We start from the raw sequence: 27,809 nt of genomic DNA, 5'->3' as shown, positions 1-27,809 counted from the left end.
TTTATTAGGTGGTAAGTTCCAAAGTTCTGCTTGTAAATCTCTTAAATTACTTTTAGGTAAGAAATGTTCAGAATATTTATAACAAGAATTGGGATCCCATTTTTAATCCAAATAAGGTATATGAATTCATTGTTGCCTTGTTTTCCCATTTTTTAGGAACGAGTGATACTTAATATCCTTTAATACATATTTTTCCAACTCTGTTCCTATATTTAGATAGTACCATACTTTCTAGATCTCTTGTCTTTTCATGACTATTTTTACATACAATAACTGTAAAATGATGCTAAATGTGTACTAGACATCGAGTTTCAAATAAACTATTCAAACTGTACGCACTGGATATAAAAACTGAATTATTTAACTTTAAAATTATTCCTGAATTCTCACAACAAATTTAATCAAGTTTCAATTACAGTTATTTCTCACCACTCAGCAAATTTATTAATTTTGGGCAATGCCTATAGTTGGAGCCGTTGGTTACATAACAATTAAGACTCCAATCAATGTAAACTATAATGAATTAGTTTATTTCATCCTTTTACGTTTCTATAATATTTAACACTTGTACACTGTCATACATTACTGTAGGCCTTTACAAATGACGTTACCTAGAGTAAAGTAAATCAACGCACTTGATAAAATTAATTCGAAAAGCGCGATAGTAAACACAGTTCCAAATATTTCACAAAAATACACTGACTAATTCAACTCTCTGTCTTCAAACAACTCTCTCGTATTCTTAATATACCTTCGAATGTGTGAGAAAACCTGAACACCAACGTAAAATTGTAACTAAGAAACAAATCACAACATTAAAAATATATCTCATACAACTACATTTACATTTGTTATTGTATATTTTCCATTATAGGTGGCACTAAGTACCATTTTACAATGTGCTTCTGTTAATTGTGATTGAAGTAGTTAATGATATTAAACTGGTTTGCGTAATGCAATTATGAGTTTGTTAATACAAACAGTTAACTATTCTTTTAGAAGAATATTACCGTATCGCTGTGCATTTCATAGTAATATATACAAATTTTCAAATGCTACGACGTTAGGTATAGTGTGTCATGTATGGTCTTTCTATGTCCTACTGTATAAATTACAGGGTGGCCCGTAATCCTACCCATCCAAATGTTATACTAATGATGAGTTGAAGGCAGCTGTTACCGCTGCATTTGGAACAATAACCTCTGCTATGTTGAGGAAAATGTCTCACAGAACATGGAGTTGCATAATATGCAGCGAGAATGAGGGACAGCACACAGATACACTGGATACAAAAGATATATGGATGGGTAGGAACTTACGGGCCACCCTGTATAATGTATTATTAATACTACTGTCTGTAATCACCTAGTAATACCAATAACAACGTTGCACAAAGTATATTTTACTTTCAGTTAAATTATATTAATAATAAAACAATAAATATGGAGTGTTTGTTTTTCGTTTCGTTAGTGGGTCGATATTTTTATTCTTGTAACTTCAGGTTCTATGAATCATTAAATAATGATAGAACGTACCGCCGTCGGTGTCGTTATTTTTCGTTAGTAATTATTACTTTAGGTTTTACAGGCTGTACAATGCTAATTTATTTATTTAATTTGAGTAAAGTGATGATAATGTAGGCGGTAGTGTGTAGTAGTAGTAGTAGAACTTTTGCTAAGTTTTCAGTATGTTACATATTTTGAGAATATAGCAGTAATAAATATTTCTTGGTGCACAAGAGACTGTGCACTGTTGAATTGCAGTGAAACAAGCATACAGGTCTTTTAGTTTTAAACTGAAATAATCAAGACTTACATTATAACTAACCATCACTGATGTAGTTGAGACATAGTGGACCTGGGCATTCCTTCCAAGGATAAATATTCTTTTAAAATAATCACAGATGCTTTTGCCTCTAATCTTGCTCCTAAAATTTTTTCTTAGCTTTTCACCAATCCTGACCAGTTGATAACAGCAATATAGCAGTGGGTTTCAACAACGAATCTCCATAATTAGTATATAGTTACCTTTTATTTATATCTCCCCATTTTATTTCATTTCTTCCCTTTCTTATGGTTTTTCCATTTCTTTTTTTTTTTCTCCTTTTCAATAACCCCAAATTTTCAAAATCTCAAAACTATTTCCATAATTTTTGGACTCCTTCTTTGGAAGAATATTTATCATTGTTGTCTTGGAACTTTTTTAAAAACTGGACAAAGTTACAAAGTCAAGTAATGTAAGCCATGGAAAAATGGTTCATGACTCAGCAGAGTAACTAATCTTCCCAAGGTTCACCTGGGTTTAAATTGTTGTAGCATCTCTTGCCTTTATAATCTTGATTTGTACTTTGAAAAACTGATTAAAAGTTTCTTTTTGAAAAGCCACTGCATATCTTCCATTTCAAAATCTCCAATAACCTAAGCACTTTTTTTTTTCCTAGAACTACCTAGTTAAGTTCAAAGGTCATTGATATTCAAGAGACATCTTACAATGTTCAAAAGAAGCTTTGAAATGAAATGTTATCTTGAAAAAAAAAAGCAATGGAAACAGCTTTTTCTCCCCCTAAACACCTGTTATGGAGTTTTTTATTCATTTCTGAATAATTAAACAAATTGGAAGTGAGAAGGTACATTTGCTTTCATCTGAAACAGTCAGGAAAGCTTCCTTGAATAAGAGGGTGGTATGGTGGTTTGACTAGTTATTTCTTCACTGAATTATTTCTGAAAATTCAGTAACACTGAAGGGAGGGTAACAAAATGAAATTGTTGTGGGAGGGTGAGTCAGTGTGAAGAGTGTGCTTGATTGAGTAAAAGTTTCATGGAGGTGGAAAGGCAATAGAATGAATAGCAAGCTTTTATAATCTGCATGGATTAAAAAAAGAAAAGCCTCTAAGATTGGCTAGGGAGAACTATTAATACATAAGCATATCTCATGCGTTGCTCAATAACTATAAGAAGAAATTTCTTGACCATCTGAGTTGCATCTTGTAATACATTTTGTGCAACATCATGATGCCATTTTTTAAATAGGAAAAAATTTGGTATAGTCTTGCCATAAGTGGTGCTTTACCAGGTTTGTTAAAAACAATAAAAACAACCGTATGTTAATGTATTAAGAATGAAAGTCTTGCTTTCTTATAGTACTTACTCAGGATGTAGTATATTTATGTGTAAGCATTAATAAAACAATTTACAAGACAGCGTAGCGTGAAGAGTAAGACATTTATTTTACTACCATGAATACTATTATTGTTTCATCACACTTCAGATTATATTCACATTTTAAAACATTGGTCAATAAATACATTTGAGTTTTGATAGATAGGAGTTGCTCTTATATAATATGTTTGTAATAATATACAGAATAATAAAATATTTGTTTTATCAGCTCAGTATTGTTATTAATTATATATTTATGTCAATTTATAAATAACTTAGAATGTGTTTTTTACTCTTATTGTATTGAAGTTTTTTAAAATGCTGTAAACATATGTAGTGAGTTAACATAACATTGTGGTATCAAATTTCCTTCAGTTCTAATTTATGCAAGCCAAAATCTGTATGTGGTATCATGATATTGTAATATTCTCAAAACAACTTAATGAAACATATTTGTGTATTAACTTCTCAAACTTTGTGAAAATTTAGAAATCTCTAATTATTACAAAACTAACTACTCATTTTTCTTTATATTTAATTCAATTTTGCAGCTTCATCCAACCCTGATTATGATCTGATAGTAATAGGTGGAGGTTCTGGTGGCCTTGCTTGTGCCAAAGAGGGTATGTCTAGAGAAATCCTACTTTTATTGTTCTAAATCAGTGTATATTGCCTGGCATGGTCAGGTTGTTAAGCTGCTTGACTCATAATCTGAGGGTTGTGAGTTCCAATCTCTATCCTGCCAAACATACTCACCCTTTTGGCCATGGGAGTGTTATAAAGTTACAGACAATCCCACTATTCATTGTTAAAAGAGTAGCCCAAGAGTTGGCAGTGGTGCTGATGACTAGCTGCCTTCCCTATAGTGTTTCACTACTAAATTAGAGACAGCTAGCATAGATAGCTCTCATGTAGCTTTGTGGAAAATTCAAAACAAATCTAATGTAGTTGATGTTGATTGTATCTTTTTGTGGTATATTTTTTGGTAATAGGTGTCTAAAGGTAGTATAAACTTCCAAAGTTCTAAATAAAAATTATCTAAAAATATTAAAATATATTTAATTATGAAAACTTTTTAATCAACATGACATTTTCTGTGACTTGTATATGAATAAAAAAGTATGTATTCTACCAAAATCCATTCTAAAGCTTTAGGCTAGAGAGGTCAGATCATTTTAATTGTCTAAAGAGCTTTTTATTACTGGTCTTAAATTTTAGGAAATTATAAGTATACTCATTGTATTAAAGGATTATGCAGGTAATATCAAAACATGGTGTAAATTACCTGTGTGCATAAGGTGATTTTTCGATGATATATCATCTGAATTTTATACAAAGGAATAATTTTGGTTTAATCATCACATTAAAAAAATTGTATGAAGGAAAATAAAATCACACATTAATGGCCTGGCATGTTCAGGTGGGTTAAGGCGTTCGACTCATCATCTGAGGGTTGCACCAAACATGCTCGCCATTTCAGCCGTGGGGGTGTTATAATATGACGGTCAATCCCACTATTCATTGGTAAAAGAGTAGCCCAAGAGTTGGCAGTGAGTGGTGATGACTAGCTGCCTTCCCTCGAGTCTTACACTGCTAAATTAGGGATGGCTATCACAGATAGCTCTTGAGTAGCTTCGCACAAAATTCAAAACAAACAAACAAAACCACACAATACCTGAAGAGTAAAGAGTAAAATGATGTAGGACCAAGAAAATAACACAATTAACAACCCACCAATGAACAATACACATGTGACATACCTTGTCAGTCAGATTAAAAACTGAAATCTTTGATGCATAGTAATAATTTGGAATAGGTATGGAAGGAATATTTAATAAAATTTGAAAAAGGTGAATTTCAGTTGTATTTTGTGTATCTGTTAAGTTCAAGAATATAACTGTTACCTGAAACTGTTTGTACTTGGTGAAACTATTGTTACAGAATTGAGGAAAAGCAATACTGATGATTCATTTACTGGTGAAACCATGGTACTAATAAGTGATGTATTTGTGAAATGTACAGTTGTCTTGTTTTCCTCAGTTGTTATTAACTAGAAGATGAGATGTTACTTTAAATTTTACAGTTATGCAAAGATTATAATTCTGCAATTCATTTTAAAGAAAAGGTATCAGAGAAGGTGATTAAACATTTTAAATACAAATTTGTAAGTAATCCAATTTATTTATCCTTTTTTTGTATGGAAAGCTGATTAGCTTATCGTGTAGAAGAGCTTTTAGTACTGAGTATTTATGTAATAATTAATACAAATATACATTATAATTATTGTTTGTCTTTTAGCTCAGTTGTGTTGCTAAATTTTCATGGCGTTAAACAGTTTGTATAATGTAAGAAAGAGGTAGCTTTAATTCAAGTTGGACACCATCTTTGAATAGTATTACTTTAATTTTTTTTTTTTCAAATGAAACTTAAGTGCTGTCATTTCATGTTTAAACCAATAATAATGTTATTTGAAATCTTTTACTGTATAATATAAAATTACAATGTGAAGAGACCTATAAAGTCTAAATGAACATCATCTCTGAACTTGGTAGTATACAAAATTTAATTTTGCTTCAAAAATATGCTCTTTAATTTTTGAATTGTGTGTGTGCAAAATTACTATTGTATGAATTTTAATGAGTTTTCAAATCTTATTGATTATAGCTGCTCTTCTGGGGAAGAAAGTTGGTGTTCTTGACTACGTAGAATCATCTCCACAAGGTAGCATTCTCCAGAATTTACAGATAAGTTATGAGCAGTAGAGTATAATGTGTCAAAGTAGCCTCAAAATTCTGTTCAAATAATTTTTTAATAAGCATCAAGTAGTTTTCAGGTGAAAGTAAGAATATTGTAAATCATATGTGTATTTTTGTGAAACGTGTGTCAGAGTTTGTTATGTATGATGCTTGAGCTGTAAAAGTATTATTTACTTTGGTAGAAATGTGAAAAATAAAATCACTACAGTGTTTATAATAATTTTAATTATATTTTCACTGGCTCATTATGGATTTTTCGATATTAAAAAAAATTGTACAGTAGCATTTCAAATCCACAATCTGTTCATTGCAACTACCAAAAAAGGCCTTTCACTTAAGGTCAGAGATCATTAGGTTAGCTCTCATCCAGTTAAAAAAATGTGTGGAAAAGAGTTTTTATATCCACTGTTTACAAGACACTGCTTCCCTTGCTGTAAAGAATAAAACATGAGTTCAAAGTGAGATGATTCAATCTTTGATATTTCATGAGACTTGTTTTTATAAAAGAATTCACAGTATGTTATCTAGGATGTAACACCAAATAACACTTCATGCAACAGGAATGACCAGTAAAAGGTGTTGATTTAGTAGGCAATTTAAATGTGTTTGTGGGGGAAAGGCCAGTTTTATTTGATTGAGGGAATGTGCACTACAGGTACATCCATTATGGCCAGGGACTAGGATGCACCTTAGGATATCAAATCTCTCGAATTATTTGTTAATTGTTTTTCATTCTCCTGTTTTTCATAGAGTAATTTTGCTACATTTTACTTTGAACAGATTGCAAAGTGAGGGGGGGGGTACAGGCCCAATTTCTGTGCTACTGAACAAGGACTTCATTGTAACTTTGTGGGCATAATGAGTTCTAAAATTGAGTGAAGGACATCTTTGGCAGTGTAATACCACAATAAAAGTATGGTGAAAATAATCACTTTTATTTGTGATGCTTTATTACACCTGATAGTTTAACAGAGGAATATACAAGTATTTGTATTGGTTAGCCAGTGGAGTTTTAATTTATTTATTATATGAACATGTTAAGTAAAATATGTGGATTTTAACACCATATGTCATCATTTAATAATTGTAGAGAAAGTATTGGGGAATGTTTCAAATAACTCATGACTACATTTATGGTTTAAAAATTGTGTAGAATTATTTAAGATGAATATTTGTGGTTTGAAGTGTCTTGTTGGAATCAACATAAATAAACTAATGGAAACAACATTTTTGTCCCCTATAACTTCATCATGGGCAGGCACAAAATGGGGTCTTGGAGGCACATGTGTTAATGTTGGGTGTATTCCAAAAAAGCTTTATCACGAAGGATCTTTGTTAGGAGAACGTATTGAAGATGCTCGTCATTACGGGTGGGAACTCCGTGACAGTGTGACACACAACTGGGATACGTTGAAAACTGCAGTAATGAATTATATAAAATCTTTGAACTGGGGACATCGAGTTCAACTGAAACAGAAGTAAGTATTATTAAATTGGAGATAACATGATGCCATTTTTTTCAAAATTAATCATTTCTTTGTTATGTATCTGACCTGTACCTTAAACATAATGTAAAGTTTTAGGGCAACAAAGGACCTGTTAATCCATCTCAGTTGTTCCATTCTCTAAGCCAAACTAAAATTATTAAATATATAAATTAAAACAAAAAATTTGAACTAACTCTTATCATTCATATATTTATCAAACGTTCTTTGAATATTGCTCATATTTAATACCTCCACAACATCCAAAGGCAAACCCATTCCCTAGGCCAAACACTTTATTTAAAAACTATTAAATTATTTATTGCTGAAATACTGTGGTGTTTTGTGGATATTCTGTGCAATTAACTTGTTAAAGATAATGTAATACTAACAGCAGTTTTTTGTCAGCTGGTTTTTTGTCTTGTTTTAAGCTAATGCTTAAGTTCTGATTAATTGGAGAGCTAGTGCTGTTTAAGTCACGACTTTTTGCTATTGTGGTATCATCTGATAATTTAATCATTCTTCCTTATGATATGAATCACAGCAGGTGTTTTTAACAACATTCTTACTTGGTTATTTTTTTACACTCACCAAATTTGTTTTCTACTTTCTCCAGAAATGTAGATTATTATAATGCCAAAGGATCATTTCTCGATTCCCACACGATCTCTGCTGTTTTCGAGGATGGAAAAGAGGTAAAAACTTTTGGAGGATATTATGTTTTGTGCAGTTATAAGTAAGCCACTTTACTAAAATAAAAAAAAACAACATAAATTCAAATTTATTATTGATTTGGTATTAATATTTTATTCTGAAATTAGTAAAGGTTTTCCTTGTATCCCTGATCATTTGAAGTACAAAATAGTTTGAATTCCCAATGCTCACTGTAGATTCCTCAGTATCTGAAGATAACTTTTCTAAAATTAATTTTAACCTTCATAATCTTGTGGGATAAAAAAATTGGAAATTTGAATTATTTTTCATAAAAAATATAAATGATTATAATTTCTGGAAAAGCTGTAATTTTAATACACAAAGTTCACAGTTTTAAGGATACTGTGTATAATTTTCCTGTGCTTTATAATGGACTCAGGAATCTGTGATAGAAATCCGTATTAGCAATAACTCCTATGTTAGTTTCCTGTACTTGTCTTCTTTTTCTAACTTTTTTTTTACTGGATTTTTTACGTTTTTTATTTTGCCATTTTTTTTCAAATTTTAGCAAAAGTTTACTGCCAAAAATTTTGTGATAGCTGTAGGAGCAAGACCTAAGTATCCAGATGATGTTCCTGGTGCAAAGGAATATTGTATCTCTAGTGATGACATATTTTACCTTGATAAACCTCCAGGAAAAACGTAAGCAAAGCATTGATTAACACAAAAGGTGGCTGAAGGTGTTGGTAAAATCTAGATCCAACTTTCTTCTGAGAGAAAAGCACATAAATTAAAGAGTCTTGTTTGTCATTTCAGCTTCCTAAATTTAGGTTGAAAATTAGAAACAATTGTTGTGGTACTAAGATCTGTTCTAAAGGATGGATAAATGCAAGAACATGAAAAACAATGTTTTATGTTCAGTATAGTTTAATGGATTAAAAAAACTTTTTCTTTTACTTAGATTATTTGTTAGATTAGTATTTTCTCTTGTATTTTTGTAATTGTTGTATTTTATATTTCTTATTTCTTTACTTTTTGAACAATGTAGTTCACAATACTTTGTTTGTACTTGTTATCATACATATGTAGAACACTGTACAACTTTTTTCTTAAAGTTTTTCAAAAATGGGTTTAATCCCTAACATAAACATCATTATGATCGTGTAGTGTGTCACATATTTCATTCTTCCATCTTTTACATACTTTAAACAGTTTTTCAGCATAGAATTATATTTGTGCATTCTAACCCAGTTATCTGAATAATTGGAAATAAAGTTATTTGTGATTGTTAATCAGTTAAGATTGGAAAAATCTGTTGAACAAGTATGAATTATTACTGCTTTCTTTTTAAGTAATATATTTTAGTCCATCTCTTATTCTTCCTTTAAAGAAAATGTTAAATACCAATCTACAGACTCACATTTTTGCATTTACTCTGAGACATGATGATATTATTAATATAATTTGTATATAATTAGGAAACATGAGGTAAACATAATAAATACCATATGCAGTCAGAACTCAGACATGATAATTATTATATGTTGCTGTTTGCTTTTGGCCTGGCATGGCCAGATGGTTTAGGTGCTTGACTAGTAATCTCAGGGTTGTGGGTTTAAATCCATGTTGCACCAAACATGCTCGCCCTTTCAGCCATAGGGGCATTATGATGTGATGGTCAATCTCACTATTCATTGGTAAAAGCATAACACAAGAGTTGGCAGTGGGTGGTGATGACTAGCTGTCTTTCTTCTAGTCTTACACTGCTAAATTAGGGACAGCTGGTGCAGATGGCCCTTGTGTAGCTTTGTGCAAAATTAAAAAACAAACAGACTGTTTACTTTTACATAAAATGAATCATTTTTGGATATAGTAATTTATAAATTAACCCATTATTTACTGCTTTCAGGAAAAAAATTATTTTTTGAGAGGAATTTTAGATCATGATTTATTATCAGTGATTTTTCATAGTTTTTTCAGTTGTTGAAATATGTGGTAAATTATCTCCTTTGATCTTTTGACAGCCTAGTTGTTGGTGGAAGTTGTATCCTTTAAGTTACCAGTGATTTTACAGTTCTCTTGTAATTAGTACTTGTTTTTAAACACAGTTTTATTTTCATCATATATGATATATTATTTAATTAGAAAATTACAAGAAGGAAGAAACATAATACCCTTTTATTTTGACTAAACTCGAAGAATTAAAAAACAGAGTCAATAATCGAGGTGAAAATTTGGAATTTGGTAATGAGTTAATTGTTTGGCTCATTATTAATTATTTACATTCAGTTAATCAGTTATTTTCACATGAGACTTGAGTAGTTGAAACAATAGGAAATACTAATTTTGATAAATTGATTATTTTCACGAATCTTGACATTAACAAATTATGCTAAACCATCCTGAACTAATAAAAATGATAAGAAATCATAAATGCAATATATTGATTACTTTTGATTCATTGAATAATTGAAAACAATAGTAATCTGAAATTCTAATTATTATTAGTTGATTTTGTTTTGTGACTTTAATAGATGTAATCATAATTTTGATTGTTTATGTAATGTTATGCTAATTGATGCTCATAGGTAATCAGTTTTATTGATTAACTGAATGAATTGCCCAGTTCTATATCATTTAACTTTAAAGTGTTTTTGTGGTAAAAGTCCTTTGTAGTATTTCTACTAAAAGCTCTGAGAATTGTTTGAATAAATCAATATCAAAATAATTCTGTAAAAAATTTAAGATAATGCATGATATTTTCCAGAAAATAAAATCATATTTTGACAGTTTTTAAAAGGGTCTTTTTAAAGGGGATGTCTTACAAATCTCAAATTATTTCATCTCCAAACCAAATGCATTTGATATCATACATATTGGTTTGGTTTTTGTATAATCTTCCTGAGGTTTCTAGCTTTAATTTAGTTATAATTTTTTTGTCAAATAACAGACAGTAGTGTGTTGAAAAAAATAAGTGTTCAGTTTTGTGTTACCTACAGTTGATTGAAAGAGATTTTGTTAAATCTTGATGAATTATTCATTTAATATTCAATATTTAAAAGTACCTTAACAGTTCATAAGATGTTGCTCTTGAATGTGCAGGATTTCTGACAGAGTTGGGTTTTGACACAACTGTTATGGTGAGGTCGATCTGTCTTCGTGGCTTTGATCAGGTTAGAACAAAGGACAGTGTATATAAGCCCTTTGCTCATGGCTTCTTTGTTTATGTTTTATAAACAGTCATGGATATTTGGAACACAGTAATTACTAATAATGATAGGATGATTTTTATTCATAGTAATTTTATTGTATTATTGATAACTAGAATAGATTGTTATAGATTTTTGTTATATTGTTAATAACTGAAATAGGTTACAGTGATTTTTGTTATATTATTGATAACTAGAACAGATTGTTATTGTGATTTTTGTTGTATTACTGATAACTAGAACAGATTGTTACAGGGATTTTTGTTATATTGTTGATAACTGGAATAGCTTGTGATAGTGATTGTTTTACATTTTAAAAAATGAATATTATATTTTCTGGGTGGAAAGAAGTAAAATGAATCTGGTGAAATAAAATTAGTATTCATAAACTACCAAAACAAAAATGATTTTTAATACAGTTTTAGCCATATTAACAATTTCTTCTAACTTATTTAACAGGGAATTTCAAAATGGGGTTAAAAAATCAAGGAAAATTGAAAAGCTGTTTGTAAATCTGAAAAAAATCAAAAGTAAATGGAGTCCCCTTATTTTTATGTTACAGAACTTTCAAATAAACCTTGTTGCTTACCTGTGCCAGTTATTAATGTATTTTCTCTTGTTATTGGTGAGACACTATGACAATGGAAATAATATATCAACTGTTCCTACAGTTTTTTTTGCAAATTCATTCACAAGAAAAAGGAAATATTAATCCCATTTTCCTTTTCAGGAAATCCTTGATTCCTCTTTAAAGGTACTGTATGGTGTCTGCCTTCGCTACGGTTGCTGGCATTTCATTTTATAACCCAGTTTCCTTAACTTGTGCCTTGTCTTTACCAAATCTTAAACCTGCATTCTGTTATCTGGTTGTCTTTAGAATTCTGCTCAAAAAATAAATAAAGAGGTCTTTTTCATATTAGATTCCTTGAAAAATCTTACCCTTCTTTTTCAGGAGAAAATACAAAGAGATATAAATATGTCTAAACATAACTTTCCACCCCTATAACCATCCTAGCAGCTCTTCTGTGAGCCTTGTGGTTTCTAAAGTATATGTTACTAAACATAACCCTTCATCCCTAGAACCATCTTAGGAGCTGTTCTATGAACCTTGTCTTTTTAAGATATCTATCCCTAAATATAACCCTCCATCCCTAGAACTATCCTATAAGCTCTCCGAACTGTAGAAAGGAGCTCAAAACTGCATACAATGTTGTAAATGATGACTGTTCATTTAAGTAAATAGATAGCTACCTGTCTTCAGTTGTGACTTGTATATTTGATTTGTAAGAAAGATATGATCAGTCATCGCCATCATAAGGCATATACCATGATGGTTTACTGATATTATTTTATTTAATGAAAATTATTTAATCATTGTATTTGTTACAGGCTAGACAAGGCATTCTATATTAATGAAAATTTAGCATTTTATTGTCTACCATGAAGTTACAGTATTCTTGTTTGAAAGTTTTTACATAATACTGTGGTTGAAGTCATATATTTTAAACTAAAGTTTGTTATTTTTTACAACCAGCTAACAAGCTAAAGTAGTTTTAATTATGTACAGTTAAGAGAAAAAGTTGAAACATTAATGTATTACGTGTGCAAGTCTGGAAAAATCTGCAAAATTTGCTTGAAAAATCATGGAAAACAACTTTGGATAGAATGTAACTACATTGTTAAATCTCAGTTATGAAGTAAAAAGTTACTACTAATAAGCCTCTTACTGAATCTGGTTGTAGTGAAATATTTGTTATACTAGGTTTTGTTTATTGCATCAGTTGTGATATATTGAGTGTTGTTATTTTAACATCTGTTAAAGTAGCTTTGTTTTATTGCATAAGTAGATGGGATTTATTGAGTTTGTTCTAATGTTAACATTTGCTATAGTATATTTAATTAACTGCAACAATTCTACAAGAGGGGATTTAACCCTCTTACCCCAGGTATCCTTTACTGCACATGAAACAAAGTTTTAATGTCTTACATTTAAAATTTTACTAATCTGCTTTTAATTTGTTTTACCAATCAGTATTGCATAACATTTTAGTTTATAATCCATATTGTAATGGTACCTAAATTTTATGTTCTTGATTCTACAAGGCAATATTAAACAAAATCTTGAATTTTCCCTAAAGTGACACACATAACACATTTGCTCAAGACAGTGTCTCTTCTCCATTTTATCCACCACCCCTCCAAAAAGTACAAAATTAAATGTTAATTACACTATAAAATTGTCATTCCTCAGACAAACCATAATTTTTATAGCTTTCAATTTTGCTTGGTTACAGAGTTATCAAATGGAAAATTGGCCTCTTCCTTCCACATCCACCTGCCACATCCTCTCGTTAAGGATTTGTTAAAAGTTCTCTGTTACATTTAATTGTATATTACCAAAAAATAACCAATAAGAATCCAAGGTTTTGAACTATCAAATGAAATATTGCATAACATTGTGTTCTGAACAGATAATTGTCAATTTCATGCAGAGTACAACCTTTTTCCCTGGGAAAGTTAATAACAAGCTTGGATGAATTTGTAATGGTTCTTGTTGCATGTCTAGAAAGCCAGGAAAATTCTGAGAATTATGAGAAACTGTGTATTTGTGCATGTTATTATACTATGTTATTTGATGCATTATTTAATTAAATAAAAATTTAGTGCATCACTACCATTAATATAGAAAATAACATATAATTCAATGTTCTATATGAAAAATTTTTCTTCATTGTTAACTGTGTTCTTTCTCCTAATTTTTGTCAGTGTAAGGATTGACATTTTTAAAATTTTTTTATATCACTGACATTTTTGTTTCTTTTCCATTTGTGGGGCTGTTGGGAGAGTTAACAGTTTTGTTGTAGTGCTATTCTAGGTTTGCTTTTCTGCATCAGTTGCACAAGGTGTGGTTAACAGAGTTTTCTTGTAATGTTAACACTTTTACATTAACAATGGTTTACTGCATCAGCCTCACCAGGTGTGATGTACTGAGTTTTATTGTAATGTTAACATCTATTACACTAGGCTTAGTATATTGAACCAGTTGCACTAGGTGTGATTTACTGAACTGTGTTGTAAATGTGTTACATCTGTTAGATTAGGTTTGGCTTTCTACACCAGATGTGATTTAATGAGGTTTGTTGTAATGTAAACATGGGTTACATCTGTTATGCTAGGTCTGGTTTAACATGTAAACAATTTTTTTATTGAAATTAATAGTTATTATATTTAGCTATTACAGACATCATTGATCAGAAAAATTATGGTTCTTTTCTACAGCAAATGGCTCAGTTGGTCACAGACAACATGGCTGTTAAAGGAACCAAATTTCTGTGGAAGTGTTTGCCAGTTCATGTGGAAGAGACTGACAGATCACGACTGAGGGTAAAATGGAAAACCCAAGAAGGGAATATTTGTCACGACGTGTTTGACACTGTCTTGTTTGCTGTTGGTATGGTTTCCCTGTTAGTGTGTGCATGTGTATAAATCATTGGGCTCTTAATGAATTAAAAGCACCTGCATGACATCTCACTGGTTTGTTTTGATCTTTGTAAGAGTAGTAAATATTTCCAGATACATTTAACAAACAAGTTAATTACACTGTGCCAGAGTTCTGGATTTGGCAATTGATTGTTGAAAAAATTAAATGGTTCTTTTGATGACTGGCAGGCTAAAAATCAAAATAATTAATATTGTAAATCTTACTTTTTTCACAAATATGTGACATAAATGCCTGATATCAGTGTCTCATTTCTTTAAATTAGGCCTAATAAATATTTATTCATCAATTTAAACTTGTTTTACAATTTTAACTTAATCTTGTGACCTCAAGGTTGACTGATGATAAGTTTTATTGTAAAAACTATATATTTTGAAGATTAAGGCTACAAAGATATCTTCAAACCTGAAACCTGCTTTCTCTCGAGGAAAAACGTCATTAGACATTAGGTTTATGATAAAGGGTCACATGTCAAACTCTTTAAACTGTTTAATAAAACAAGTTGTATTTATCACTGTGAATATTATCTTGCCAGTGGAAAAATTGACTATTACAAGCTGAACATTATAGTCACAAAGCTGTGAAATTTGTGTAAATTATAATTTCACTAGTTTGAAATGTTGAGGGCTGAACATAGTTCAGTGGCTAGTGCCAAAATCTGGAGCCATGTTACAGTACCATGTTACAGACTGAACATTGAGGTCACAAAGCTGTGAAATTTGTGTGAATTCTAACTTCAGCAGTTTGTTTAAGATACATTTCTAAGTCCATTTATAAAATCTAGCATTTGTAATGTTAAAGATTGAACATAAACCAGTGGCTATTACCAGAGTGTGGAGCCAAGGTACCATGACGTACTTCCTTTTACAGTTGAAAAACTTGCACTCTGTACTTTGAGTTGTGGATGAACTTAATAGTGATTATCAAACTCCAAGAGTAGGTGGAGTTGACTGGTTGATTTTGCTATAGTCCAGTGTTACAAAATTAGGGATGACCAGTGTAGTGCAGATATTCCTTCTGTAGATTTGCAGATATTCAACAAAAGAAACAAACAGTTGTGATTTTGGTGAGATAGTTTTCATTTATCATACTTTTGCACATGCCATGAAGAGTATAACATTCACAATAGTGACAAGTAATCCACTGTGCAGTTTCATTTCATGTTTGCATAATAAAAGAGTATGAAAGGTTGGATTAGTGGCCTTGCTGACAATATAATATGAGAATTCATACCCATAAATGTAATGTCTAATTTTTTTGGTGTTTCTTTTTTAATTATAATTATACTGAAATCCACAAGGCAGCATGAAAATTTCAATCCAAAATGGGATGTGTTACACTTCGTGGGAGAAAAACATGACCAACGCTTTATTGAGAAGTGATTACATTACTTAAGTGAGGTATTTATATACATTACCAGGGTAGAGGGAGAATTAATGAGGGTGGAGAAATTTGTAAATTAGATATTGCCAGGACCTTGTAAGTGAGGTAAGAAAGACTGGAGCTTGGACAGGCAAAATCGATGTTGAAGAATCGCTATGTTGTCAGCAGTGGTAAACATTATTGGAAATACATTTTCAGTTAAAAAAAATATTAACTGTGAAATCATGTAAATCTTTGTAAAAAAGATTAGTACATATGTTTTTAAAGCAGCTACATTAAGTGAACATGAAATGAAAGATATCATATAAACATCTCTTATATCATAAAGATGGAAATAAAACTCAAGGCAACATATGTGATTGAGTTAGTTGTAAGGGTTATTGGACATTTTAATTGTAACAACTGTGATGAGAATGGCAGAATGTGATATTTTTAAAGGAGTAAAGTGTTTGTATCAAAACTCTTACTTTCATATTGGTTTTTATTTACCTCACCTGTTTACTAGCCACTGTTGAAAGATGAGAGATTTGTAGAGGAAAGGTGCAATAAGATAACAGATGTTTTAACAAACTGGAAAATGTTAATAGTTGTGTTTACAGGAATATCATTGTAGTAGCAAACTTTTATGATTTACAGAATTGTTTTGACATTTTCAGTAGTAAATGAAATATTGTAAATTAGCACAGTTGTATGTGCAAATGGCAGTACTGAAAATATGGCTAAATAACTTCTAAATCATTGTAATGATTTCTAATCATTTCAAAAATATGAGCTGTGTGTGAAATAAGTTTTTATTTCACAAGACAACTTGTTAAATAAGTGTAATGACAAAATACAGTTATCTGTACACTATTATTGCAAATTTAGGCCTAGATATTGTGCACATTATTGATGTTAGTATCTGTGTATAGTTAGGTTTCTTTTTATATTAATATCTGTACTATACTATTACTAAATTTAGCTTTAAATGTTTACCTGAAATTAATGTCAGTATCTATGGGAAGATAGACTTCTTTTTATATTAATATTTCTATACCACGATTATTAATTTGAAGTATAGTTGTTGTGCACATTAATGTAGAGGCCTTTTTATATTAATCTGTGCAGCTAATGGCTTTATTGGAAAGTGAATTTTGTTATAATTTTTATTTAAATAAAGTCTAAAGCCAAATTTTGATTACTAGTGTGTGTGGAAATATTTAGATTTTCAAGCGTTAAATTATTTGTGATGTGTTATACAAACACTGAAAGCTCTAAGAGAAATGGCTACTTCAGCAAATGAGCTCATTCAGCATGAGATTGTCATCACTTTCTTCCATTATTTCTATTTTATTTCCTGTATTTGTGGCTTGTGTTACTTTTATTTGCTGTTGTATTGTTTTAATCAGGAAGACAAGCCCAAACCTGCCAGTTAAATCTGAGTAAAGTTGGAGTGAAAACACATCCAGATTCTTGTAAAGTTCTTGCAACAAATGAACAGTCTTCTGTGTCTCACATCTATGCAATTGGAGATGTCTTGCAGGTATTTCTAGCCAGTATAGTGTAATTTATACTCAAAATAGTAGTTCCAGTTGCACATGTGAACCAATTATAATTGTAACTAAATACTGACAGAGGCAAGTATTATTGTTCTCTGTGTATCGTTGAGTCATATTTTGAAAACTATAATAATCATTTTGTGAAGAAGGTATTTTCTATTAGTGTATCATTTATAGAATTAAATATTTCACACTTTTAGAATCATTGTACAAAACTCACTCACTATTGAGCATCATATTTACTTTATTTGTAAATGAGAAAATACATTTTCTGTAAGAAGAACCTTTTTTCATGCTCATTTTTGTTTTTGTCAATTTCTGAAAGATTTAGTACATAGATTTAGTTAAGATGTCACTATTAACTTTCATTAAATTTCTTTGATTAAGATGTTATTATTATTAACTTCTCTAGTTATGATAAGTAAAAGTACTCATCCCAAGTGATAGGAAATGTTTAAGTTAATCTAATAATTTAAATTATTTCATGGACTTTAAAAGCATTAACTTTGTTTTATCCAGAGTGAAAGCTCCAACCTACTTAAACAGCTCATCAAGAAAAATAATTGTTGAGTATTTTAGTCATGCTAAAAACTACTGAACAATAATATACAGCTAATCTCTGATACATTTTTATTCTTTAAGTTATGTCATATTGTGAAATGTTAAGCTTTCCCTGGGTGAACAGTTTTTCAAACAGGAAGCAGGCGAATGCTCTGACAGACACCAAAGTTCTTGGTATGCATAAGGTGTTGCTATTAAGTTTTGTTTATTTTATAAGAAGCGAAAGTTTTTGCATTGAGGAAGAACATTTTAAAAGTACATTTTGATCCCTGGTTTGATCATTGTGAAGTACATAAGTGATTGAAATGTTGTACCTGTTGTAAACAATCTTTTCTACTGTGAAAGCTATAACTTGTAATAAAATAATATTTATAATCAGTAAGTAAACTCATAATGAAACTATTAAGTTCTTTCAGTTAAGATGTTAATATTAAGCTCCATTTACTTAAGATTTTAGTTATCTTTAGTTAGGATGTTAATATTAAGTTATCCTTAGTTAGGTGTTACTACCAAGTTCTACAGTTTTTTAATCCACTGCAGCACTTATGTGTTTGTTCTAAATCTTCTTTTAAGATATGCGTGCTTTATTTTGTTTTCCCATTTTAACCTGGTTTTGCACTTTTTCTGTATTGATGGGTAAATCTTGTCAATTGATAAAAAATTTTTTTACTTTCATATATTTATCTGAATCTCAATATTTCACTTTGGTATAATATACTTTTTTAACATGTGGGGCTAATATTTTTCATATTTTTTCCCATATGGTCTTATACATCCATTCTTTCCTCACACAAAGCTATCTCAGTCTTCTGCTCTTTACCATTGCTAAAAAGAAAAGTCTATGTACCCCATCAATTTCATGCCATTTTTGAACTCTCCACCAATAATATTGTGCCACCTATATTGGTGCAGCTATCTCACTATGTTATTCCTGCTCAATCTTCACTTTCTCAGTTGGCACAGCATTGTTTAGTTGTATGTTTTTCCCAATTGATTAGACTTTCTTCCATCTCTGTTTGCCACAGATGATAGAATATCTTCTGCTTTTGGTCTCTTCATCATGATTTTCCTCCTTCCACTTTCCATTGTTTATCTTTCTCTTTTCTTCACTTGGTTTTCTGACAAAGGCTTGCCCAATTTGACTGTGTATAGGTCTAGCAGCATTGTTGAACATATTCCATTTTTTAGGTTTTATCTTCACCTGTCATCTCCCTCCTTTTTTTCTGCTTTTTGGAGTCATGCTTCCTTTACTTTCCTTGATTTACCTGATTGGGAACTTGGTGTAGCATGTCCCCACTTTAAACCTTTGTCTTTGTGTTTTGTTTATCTTCTCTCTCTCAGACCTATTCTGCCTGTGAAGACTCTTTGACTTTCATGTTTATTTCCTTAACTTCTGTTTTTCAACAGTGTTCCCATTTAAATCTGTATCATCATTGTGAAGTACACAAGCCTGGTTTGGCTTGTCATATGTTTAGGCTGGCATATTTGGACTGGACATATCCATGGAAGGTTGCCATCTCCATAGTATTTCTACTCATCATATTTGTAATATCACCATATCTTTCACTTCTTATCTTTGCTGTTCGTTGGAGGACTACTCCCAATACCTTTGTTGATCATTATCTGCATGATCTGCCTATATCTTCTTCTGGTGGATATTATCTCCCTCCAGTGACAATTCTACACATCTCCATTAACTTTTGACTAGGGTAAGTCTTATAACTTCTTATTTTTCTATTTTTATTTTCAACAACCCTAGTTTTAACCACTGATAACAGGATTGCACACTGTGGTGGGTGTTGCCTTGCCTCATACCCACACTGTTTACTGATTGCACAATAACACTTACTGGAGTGATCAGGTGCTTCCACAAGACCACTGTTGGCATAACTAGTGGTATGTGTATATATGTGTGTGTTTCTTGATATTGCAACTTTCACTTAGTGATGGACCTTTACTTGTGGACTTCATGAGTAAAACAGAAGAGGATTTCTGCCTATTCCTGCCAATCCTTTGTTAAAATAAAGTGGGGTTGGTCTGCTTTTCAATTTAGGTAATCATAGACATCCAGTGCACTTTCTTCAGTGTGGCATATCTTCAGACTCCTCATTGCATTTACTTACTTCAGTTTTTCTTCTTCTGGCAGAACACAGGAGTCCTCACAAATTTTTGCCTGGGATGGTGGACCATGGAGGCTTCCACAAGAGTGAGCTTAGAATTTATTTGACCATACCTACTCATTATTATATACCTCCTTTCATTTTCCACTGGATGCTTTTTTCTAGATGGACTGAGTTTGGTTGAAGCAGGTTCAGTTTATGCAGGATTCTCCAACCAATACCAAATTTGGGTTGACACCATCCTGTTCCCACTATTATGTACAGTAGAAGCTTCTCATCTCTTTAATTACAGTTGCAAGAAGTTCCTTCCCTACCTCCTACAGTTTAGTTTGGGAGGCTTTGTCTGCCTTGTAATACCAGCAACATGACGTATGTAAACTGTTTCTACAGTTAACCCAGTGTTCCATGTTCTCCTATTAACTCTGGATGCATGATGTCTCTTCTCTGCATTTACAGTTGTGTGAGTTATGATTAGCTAATAATATTTATTACAGATTTTAGTCTGTTCTTATGACTGAGTTGAGGCAATGTCATGACCCCATAATGCTGGATTCGCTTTGTTGTACTTCTTACTCCTATGGCTGTTTTGGGAATTTGAATGATTAGGGCCTAAAGCTTATTTCTTCTTCATAATTCTAGTTACTTGATGTATGGCACTTTGTTTACTGATAGTTGGGGTTGTTGAGTGTATATAACATAATCCACATGCTTTAGCCATTGTGTTGATGTTGCAGCATTTTTTACTTTTTTCATCCTCAACCTCTTATTGCAGAGGGTGAGTTATGGAAACTTGTCCATCTGGCTGGGATAGTGAATGTACATAGTTACTTGTCCTCCACTAGTATAGCTGTAAGTCTTCGGATTTACAATGCTAAAATCAGGGACTTGGCAGATAATCCAATGTGGCTTTGCTATAAGAAAATATACACATAGTTACTTCTCTTTATATTTTACTATGAATTTCACCTTTTAGAACGAATTATGCTTGTGCACATAATTTGTTTTATCCTGTATCAGATTAATTTCCTACTTTCAAGATGAAGAGCATTCCTGTTCCAAAAATAATACAGTATCCAACAAATATGTTTTGTTTTCATCTCAGGGCACATCCATTCATTCTGGACAGTTGCTTTGTGCTTGGTTTCAATTTTGTGCACCTACACCAATCTCTCCACTTTGTAATGTAGGATTCTAGCTCTGATTTTGGTAAGACCTTATGAGAAGTTAACATTTTTCTTAGACTGAAAACATATTTCTGATATGTACTTACATTCTCTCACACACTTTTCACCATTCCTTCCTACTGCTGGTATTCTTTTTAAGAGTCTGCCAATTCTTGAAAGTGAGGATTAGGCAGAAACAGGACAATACTATTTCTTCTTAATACAAATAGTATTGTGCACCAATATAGGTGGCACAATACTATTTGTGGAGAGTAGTCACATGATATGTACCTGTTTACAAATGGCATAAAATTAATGGGGTGTATATACTTTTTTTTAGCACTTTAAGGGCAAAAGAAGATTGAGGTAGCTTTGTGTGAGGAGAGAGCTAGGCATCCATTGGAAATTAATTTTCAGGGTAAGAAAAATGTTAACTTTTCATAAAGCTTTGATATTAAATGAGTTGATTTTTTTTTTGAAAAAGTGAAAACTGACACTAGGTAGGATTTTAATCCATAACTCTGCTACATGTAAATGAGCAGGGGGTGTATTCTACAAAATTGCTAAATGCCTCAATTTTCTCTGTGTTGGTTATTAAGGCAGAAATCTGGTAGAGTTATTGAGCTATCCAGTCAGACTGCAAAAGTCCAAATGGATTTATTATTAATTTTTGTTGGAAATGCTGATTTTAATTATGTTAGATACTGAAATTTATCAGTGGAACAGAATGATACATTACTCTTAATGTACCCAAGGTAAAGTTCTACTTCTTAACCCTGCAGAAATGTTTCTAGATTTTTGTATTTATAATATCCTTTGTAACTGAAATAACTCCTGTTCAGCTGTGACAATGGTTGTAAGTACATAATTCCTTTAAGGCATATATGCACCTTATGGGGGATTCAATATCATCAGAGCTGACAAATATTGTTTTCACAGGGTAAACCCGAACTGACCCCTGTAGCAATCAAAGCTGGAAAACTCCTTGCTCGTAGGCTGTTTGAGAATTCAAAAAAAGAAATGGATTATGAAAATGTAAGTCTTAATGCTTCATAGTATTAAGTATGTCTTGTTATTGTTGAATGTTGATGTTGCAACTATTTAACAGACAAACAGTTTTTTAATATTGTTTTCTGTGATTACTTCAGAAGCGTGCAACTTAATTGTAGATGACAGTAAAGTTGAATACAGTTACATTTGTATGCACTTGTGTGAAATCTACAGCAATCTTTTTGTTGACTGGTATAAAAAACAAATGTAATAAAATACGTAATTATCTGTTACACCAAGGGATGATTCTTTATAGTGTGGACCTTAAAGTGTTGTTTAGTAGCTTTAATTACTCTTCAGATGGCAAAGATACTACCAACAGTTAATTTCTATTTGATATTTTCTTTTGTATATTGTCAAAATTAAAATAACCTGAAAGTGTTTTTGTATTAAAAATCATAAATTTGCACAGGTATGTCTACAGTAACTTGCTGTTGTCTGGACCTATGGAAAATTCTAGAAAAAAAAAAGTTTATTTAGGTGTTTTCTCTTAATAAATTCTTTTTCAAGTTTAGTGGATTTCTAAGACCTAGTTTATTTACCATTAAATTTTGATTGGAAAAAAGATCTAATAAGTGACTTGGACTTAAACCTAGGATCTCTTGCTAAAAGGGTAAGATCTCTATCACTGGGTTATTTAAAAGTTATCCCTATCAGTGTTCACTTATAATGCTTCTTAATATGAGTATAATTGACCATTACTACGTTATAATAGATGGACCAAATTATATGAAGTCTATCCAGAGACTCAAATTATTTTTAAGTTCCATTAGTAAACATTAAAAGCATAATATTTAACATTAAGTTTAAGTGAAAGGAGTGTTCTTCATGATAACTTCTGACACCAGGGAGATACAGAGTTATACTTTGTGTGTATATGCAAAACCACCATTGTGATCATCATGCAAAGATTAACATTGAAAGGAAAGACTGTTAGAAACAGCAAGCTTAAATCTGTGATAAAAAACAATAGGTGGAGTTTGGGAGTTGTACTGGTATACCTTGCCTACTTTACTACTAATTAACTTGTTGCTTTTGGCTTTTTCTACTATACTGGGGGCTTCTTTCTTTCTTTAATATGTGAGACTAGCAAGTGGAGGTTAAGACTGGTAGATAGAGTTACTGTGGGTCTTAATTCTAAAATCACTTCCAAAACCCAGGGTACATCTTATAACCCTTATTATACCTTGTGCCTTGGTAATTTTTTAAATTTTTGTTAAAGCCTGTTTTATGTTTTAATAACTAAAAAATGTATATTCAGTGTTATGAATGTATTTTGTTATTCATTACCATCAAAATGATAACTTACCATCAGTGTGCTTACCAAACCTCAAACTCACTGTTCTACCTTAGGTAGCAACAACTGTGTTTACACCCCTGGAGTATGCTTGTGTTGGGTTATCTGAAGAGAAAGCATTAAAGAAATATGGAATGGAGAACTTAGAAGTTTATCATGCTTTTTATAAACCTTTGCAGTACACCTTAGCAGAGAGGGATGCATCACAGTGCTACTTAAAGGTATGTGTTTGGCACTGTTGTAATATAACTCAAAACACACAGAAAACTTTTATCAAAAATGGGAAAAAATTTTAATTACATCCAACATCTAGGAATTATTATTTGATAGATTGTTTAGGTGGAGTATTCATGATCAAACTCTGTAGAATGGATGGCAACTGCCTTTTGTGGAGACACCAGTGTAGAGGACAATGTTTTGAAAGTCTTCTGCCTTTAGTCTTCTGGTCAGTATGTGTGTGTAAGGTGTTGTTGGTCTTTCATAGTGTCTTGGTGGATTGTGGAGATCATGTTACAATTGGTTGGATTATCACCATTTCTGATTGGAGAGATTTCCTGTAGATTCAACCAATGGTAGCCACAGGTTACTCACTTCTAATCCAGAATCCGTGTTTATTGAAGGTTTAATAGTGTTAATATGAAATGATACTTTGATTTTTCTTGTTTTGGAAAATTTGTCTGTGTTGATGATTCTAGTTTTCTCCCAGTTTATTCTGTGTCCAGTTGACGTGGCATGCTCTGCAATGGCTGAATTTTGTTTTTTCATGAGTTTTGCATTATCTTTATGTTCTGCTACTGAACCATAATGAAAAAATAGACAAACCAAACTATCCTAATTAGGTTTCAGTGTTAATTAATTACTAAGTGAAAATGACATTGTTGCCCATTCAACTTTAAAATCTCATTGAGGACCAATGGTGAACATAGCATGTATATAAAAGAGTTCCTACTTATTTGTAAACTGAGGCTAGAGATCAGCATATAAACTGTCTTTTATAAATGTAATGTAAATGGTGTAAATCATTACAGTGCTTGTTCACAGTTGATTTTTTGAATCAATGTAGGTTTATTCTTGACTCTGCAATTAATGAAAACCCTACTTTCCTGATAATGCAAAAGTTAAGTGCCTCACAGTTTATATAAACCTATTGACCAACAAGGCTAGAACAAAGTTATGTTATCTGCACTGATTGTGAAATATTACAATAATTACTTTCTTTTCCTATGCACTAAATCCTACCACATTTCAGTATTTCATTACATTAAAACTTAGAAAATTAAATGAATATTAAAATTGTATACAATAGATGTCGATAGTAAGATAATATTTTGCCATAATAAATCTAATTATGTAAATTTGTTTCTTCACAAGGCTCATTATTAGTAGTTTCTTAACTGAGACAAAAATATGGGTGATTTTCTGTCATGAATGTGTTAGAAAAGCTTCAAATGAGTACAAAATACTTAAAATAATATTCATTAAACAAAAAACTCTATGTGGTATCCTATATCAATATTAGTGCCATCTCTTTCACTGTTCTAACTTATAATTCTGAAGTGTTTTTAGTATGTAATTTATGTGGGATAAAAATCTATTTACTTGTATAGGCTGTTTGTTTAAGAGAGCATCCACAGAAAGTCATAGGTCTTCATTTGACTGGGCCTCATGCTGGGGAAGTTATGCAAGGTTTTTCAGCTGCTCTTAAGTAAGTTGACTAAAAGTTATATCAAGGAGTTTTTCAATTGCTGTTGGAATAAAAATGGCTCAAGAGGTTGTCTTATGTAAGTTTAGAAGTTATTCTAGAAGATTCAGCTTCTTGGTAAATTGAAAAGGTAGTTTTTCTAGGAGATTCCAAAGTAAATTGTTACAATTGTGCTTGTAAGAGAAAATGACATGCCTTGCATACTTGTATTGTAAATACCAGTTTAATATTCAAAATGAGGTGTTCCTTAATTACCACAAGATATGACCTCACTTTTAAACCAGGTGTGTTTTCAGTGTGGCAAGTTAAAAGCTAAATTATATTGTAATAAATGTAGAGAATAATTATTAAGTCATCTAATTTTTCAGTTCCAAATGTAATGCAGATTGTAGCTAAAAGCATTAAAAGTTTTAATTATCTTGCAATAGTGATAAGAGTAGGTTTGATAATAGAGTATAGAATGCAAACTTAATACTAAGTATTGTTTTAAAATATTGATCAGTAATGCCTTTAAACAATTTATTCATAGGTGTGGGCTGAACATTGAACTGTTAGAGCAAACTGTTGGAATTCATCCCACTGTAGCTGAGGAAGTTGTAAAGTTGAATATTAGCAAGAGGTCTGGAAAAGATCCCACAGTTACAGGCTGCTGAGGTTAAATTTTCCAACCCAATTTCTGTCAATAATGATGCTTTCTAAGAACATTGGTACAAAGTTGGGAAGATGGAGTTATTTAACCCATAATTGATTGTCTGCAATATTTAATACCCTTACCAGGTATCTAACACCACTTCATTTCTCATTAAAAGGGTTAACCCCAGTTAATATCATGAGAGTTAATCTTCTCACAACTGTTATTATTGTCTCACATTTGTGTGAACCTTTAGAAGTTAATGGATTAAGCTAGTCATTTTTCTGACATGATTTTTGTTGATCTAATTTGAAATATTTCAAAAAAATATTTTTTTACTTGTCACAGTCAATGCCAATGTAAGAAACAACTAATCTGCTACTACTGACAGGAGAAAGACTGGGATGGAGACGGTAGAGAAAATGAAAGTGTTTCTGTAAGCAGCCAGTTTGATGAAGACTTGTTTTCAAACCCAATTTTTGGGAAAAACATTACTGATGTTTACTGGCTGCATGAAAATAGAAATACAATTTTTTTGTATATATTTGTAGAAGAGTTTTGTAAAAAATATATTATTTAAAATGATGTCACAGTTTGGAGAAATGCAGCTTTCATTAACAATCTTTTATAGCATTCATCCTGTGCCATTACTTTAATCTTTTGTCATACATACAAACTGAGTTTGAAATAAATGGTATCTTTATATAAATATTTCAGTTGCCATAGAATTATTCTTGCTGAGTTTGTTCTTTTTTACTACTTAAACTAGATGAAAAGACATGTCACTATTGTACAGACATTACGAATGAAGAGTGTCTTGTTTATAAATTCTTTACAGAACAAAACAAAGCCAGTTGTGTGTTTCACAAACATTTCATTTGTTAGTGACCATAGTTTTGCCAATAAAAGCATCAGCAGGTACAGGTTGTTAATAAATGACGTATATACGAAACGTGATTAACTCTCTTGTTCTTCCCCTCAATTCTGTATTTACAGAGCTTCATCAGGTTCAAGTATAGGTTATAAAATTCTTTTGTTGTGTTACTAAATAAGTCAAAACAAATTGATAGATTGAAGAAACTATTTGATGTATTTTTAACACAGGTGACGCTTTCTACTGTTGTGTCCATAACATAAATGATGCAAAAGAAGTTCAGTTTAAATTTTGTCTTTTTCGTTATAGATATGCTACTTACAGTTTATCTGTGGAGCTGTGTTTATTTTTATACACTTATCTTAGTCTTCCTTATTAATTTTAACTTATTTCTTATCATTAAGACCAGAAGCTAGTTTTCAATCATCTGACACTTTCTGTTAGTCTGGTTTAGACAGTGTGATAATGCAAAAGCAATAGGTCAACTAGAAGCTGGTCAACACAATAAGTTGTTGGAGAGTAGCTACTTGTTTCACAAAGTGTGATTAGCAGAATGTGGACTCATTTTCAGATCACCAGCTAAGTTAACCTTAGACTTGCACAAATCACCACATTGAAAATATGAGTTTGATGCAAAAGGGGAACAAGCTAAATACATGATTAATAAAGTTGCCAATTATTTCATAAGTCTTATGCATTTTAATTCATTATCACAAGACAGGTCATCTTC

General features: G+C 31.3%; 1 protein-coding gene across 3 annotated transcripts; it reads left to right on the top strand.

The window, feature by feature from the left end:
- Window positions 1-867: 867 nt before the first annotated feature.
- On the top strand, window positions 868-26,916 carry Trxr1 (Thioredoxin reductase 1). Of its 3 annotated transcripts, none has more exons than XM_076511283.1 (15): window positions 868-1,067; window positions 3,710-3,781; window positions 5,823-5,879; window positions 7,173-7,392; window positions 8,015-8,093; window positions 8,621-8,754; window positions 10,077-10,096; window positions 11,134-11,225; window positions 14,541-14,712; window positions 17,532-17,665; window positions 22,465-22,560; window positions 23,929-24,093; window positions 25,480-25,577; window positions 26,104-26,351; window positions 26,554-26,916. In XM_076511283.1, the coding sequence occupies exons 1-14, from the start codon at window positions 962-964 to the stop codon at window positions 26,225-26,227; spliced, it is 1,569 nt and encodes a 522-aa protein (XP_076367398.1). In that variant the 5' UTR covers window positions 868-961; the 3' UTR covers window positions 26,228-26,351; window positions 26,554-26,916. The 3 variants fall into 3 exon arrangements, with proteins under 3 accessions (XP_076367398.1, XP_076367401.1, XP_076367400.1); XM_076511285.1 differs by lacking the exon at window positions 868-1,067 and adding an exon at window positions 1,287-1,307; XM_076511286.1 differs by lacking the exon at window positions 25,480-25,577.
- Window positions 26,917-27,809: the final 893 nt, after the last annotated feature.

This window comes from Tachypleus tridentatus, chromosome 7 (assembly GCF_004210375.1).
Source record: "Tachypleus tridentatus isolate NWPU-2018 chromosome 7, ASM421037v1, whole genome shotgun sequence".
NCBI classification, from domain to species: Eukaryota; Metazoa; Arthropoda; class Merostomata; order Xiphosura; family Limulidae; genus Tachypleus; species Tachypleus tridentatus.
This window is presented reverse-complemented; position numbering and strand designations above follow the sequence as displayed.

What these genes read in the sequence shown, in the direction of transcription:
- Trxr1 (XM_076511283.1), top strand. Translation starts at nt 962, where the DNA reads ATGAGTTTGTTAATACAAACAGTTAACTATTCTTTTAGAAGAATATTA. An exon ending in CGTAGAATCATCTCCACAAG is followed by an intron (nt 5,880 to 7,172) that starts GTAGCATTCTCC and finishes CATCATGGGCAG; the next exon opens with GCACAAAATGGGGTCTTGGA. An exon ending in CACTGTCTTGTTTGCTGTTG is followed by an intron (nt 14,713 to 17,531) that starts GTATGGTTTCCC and finishes TGTTTTAATCAG; the next exon opens with GAAGACAAGCCCAAACCTGC.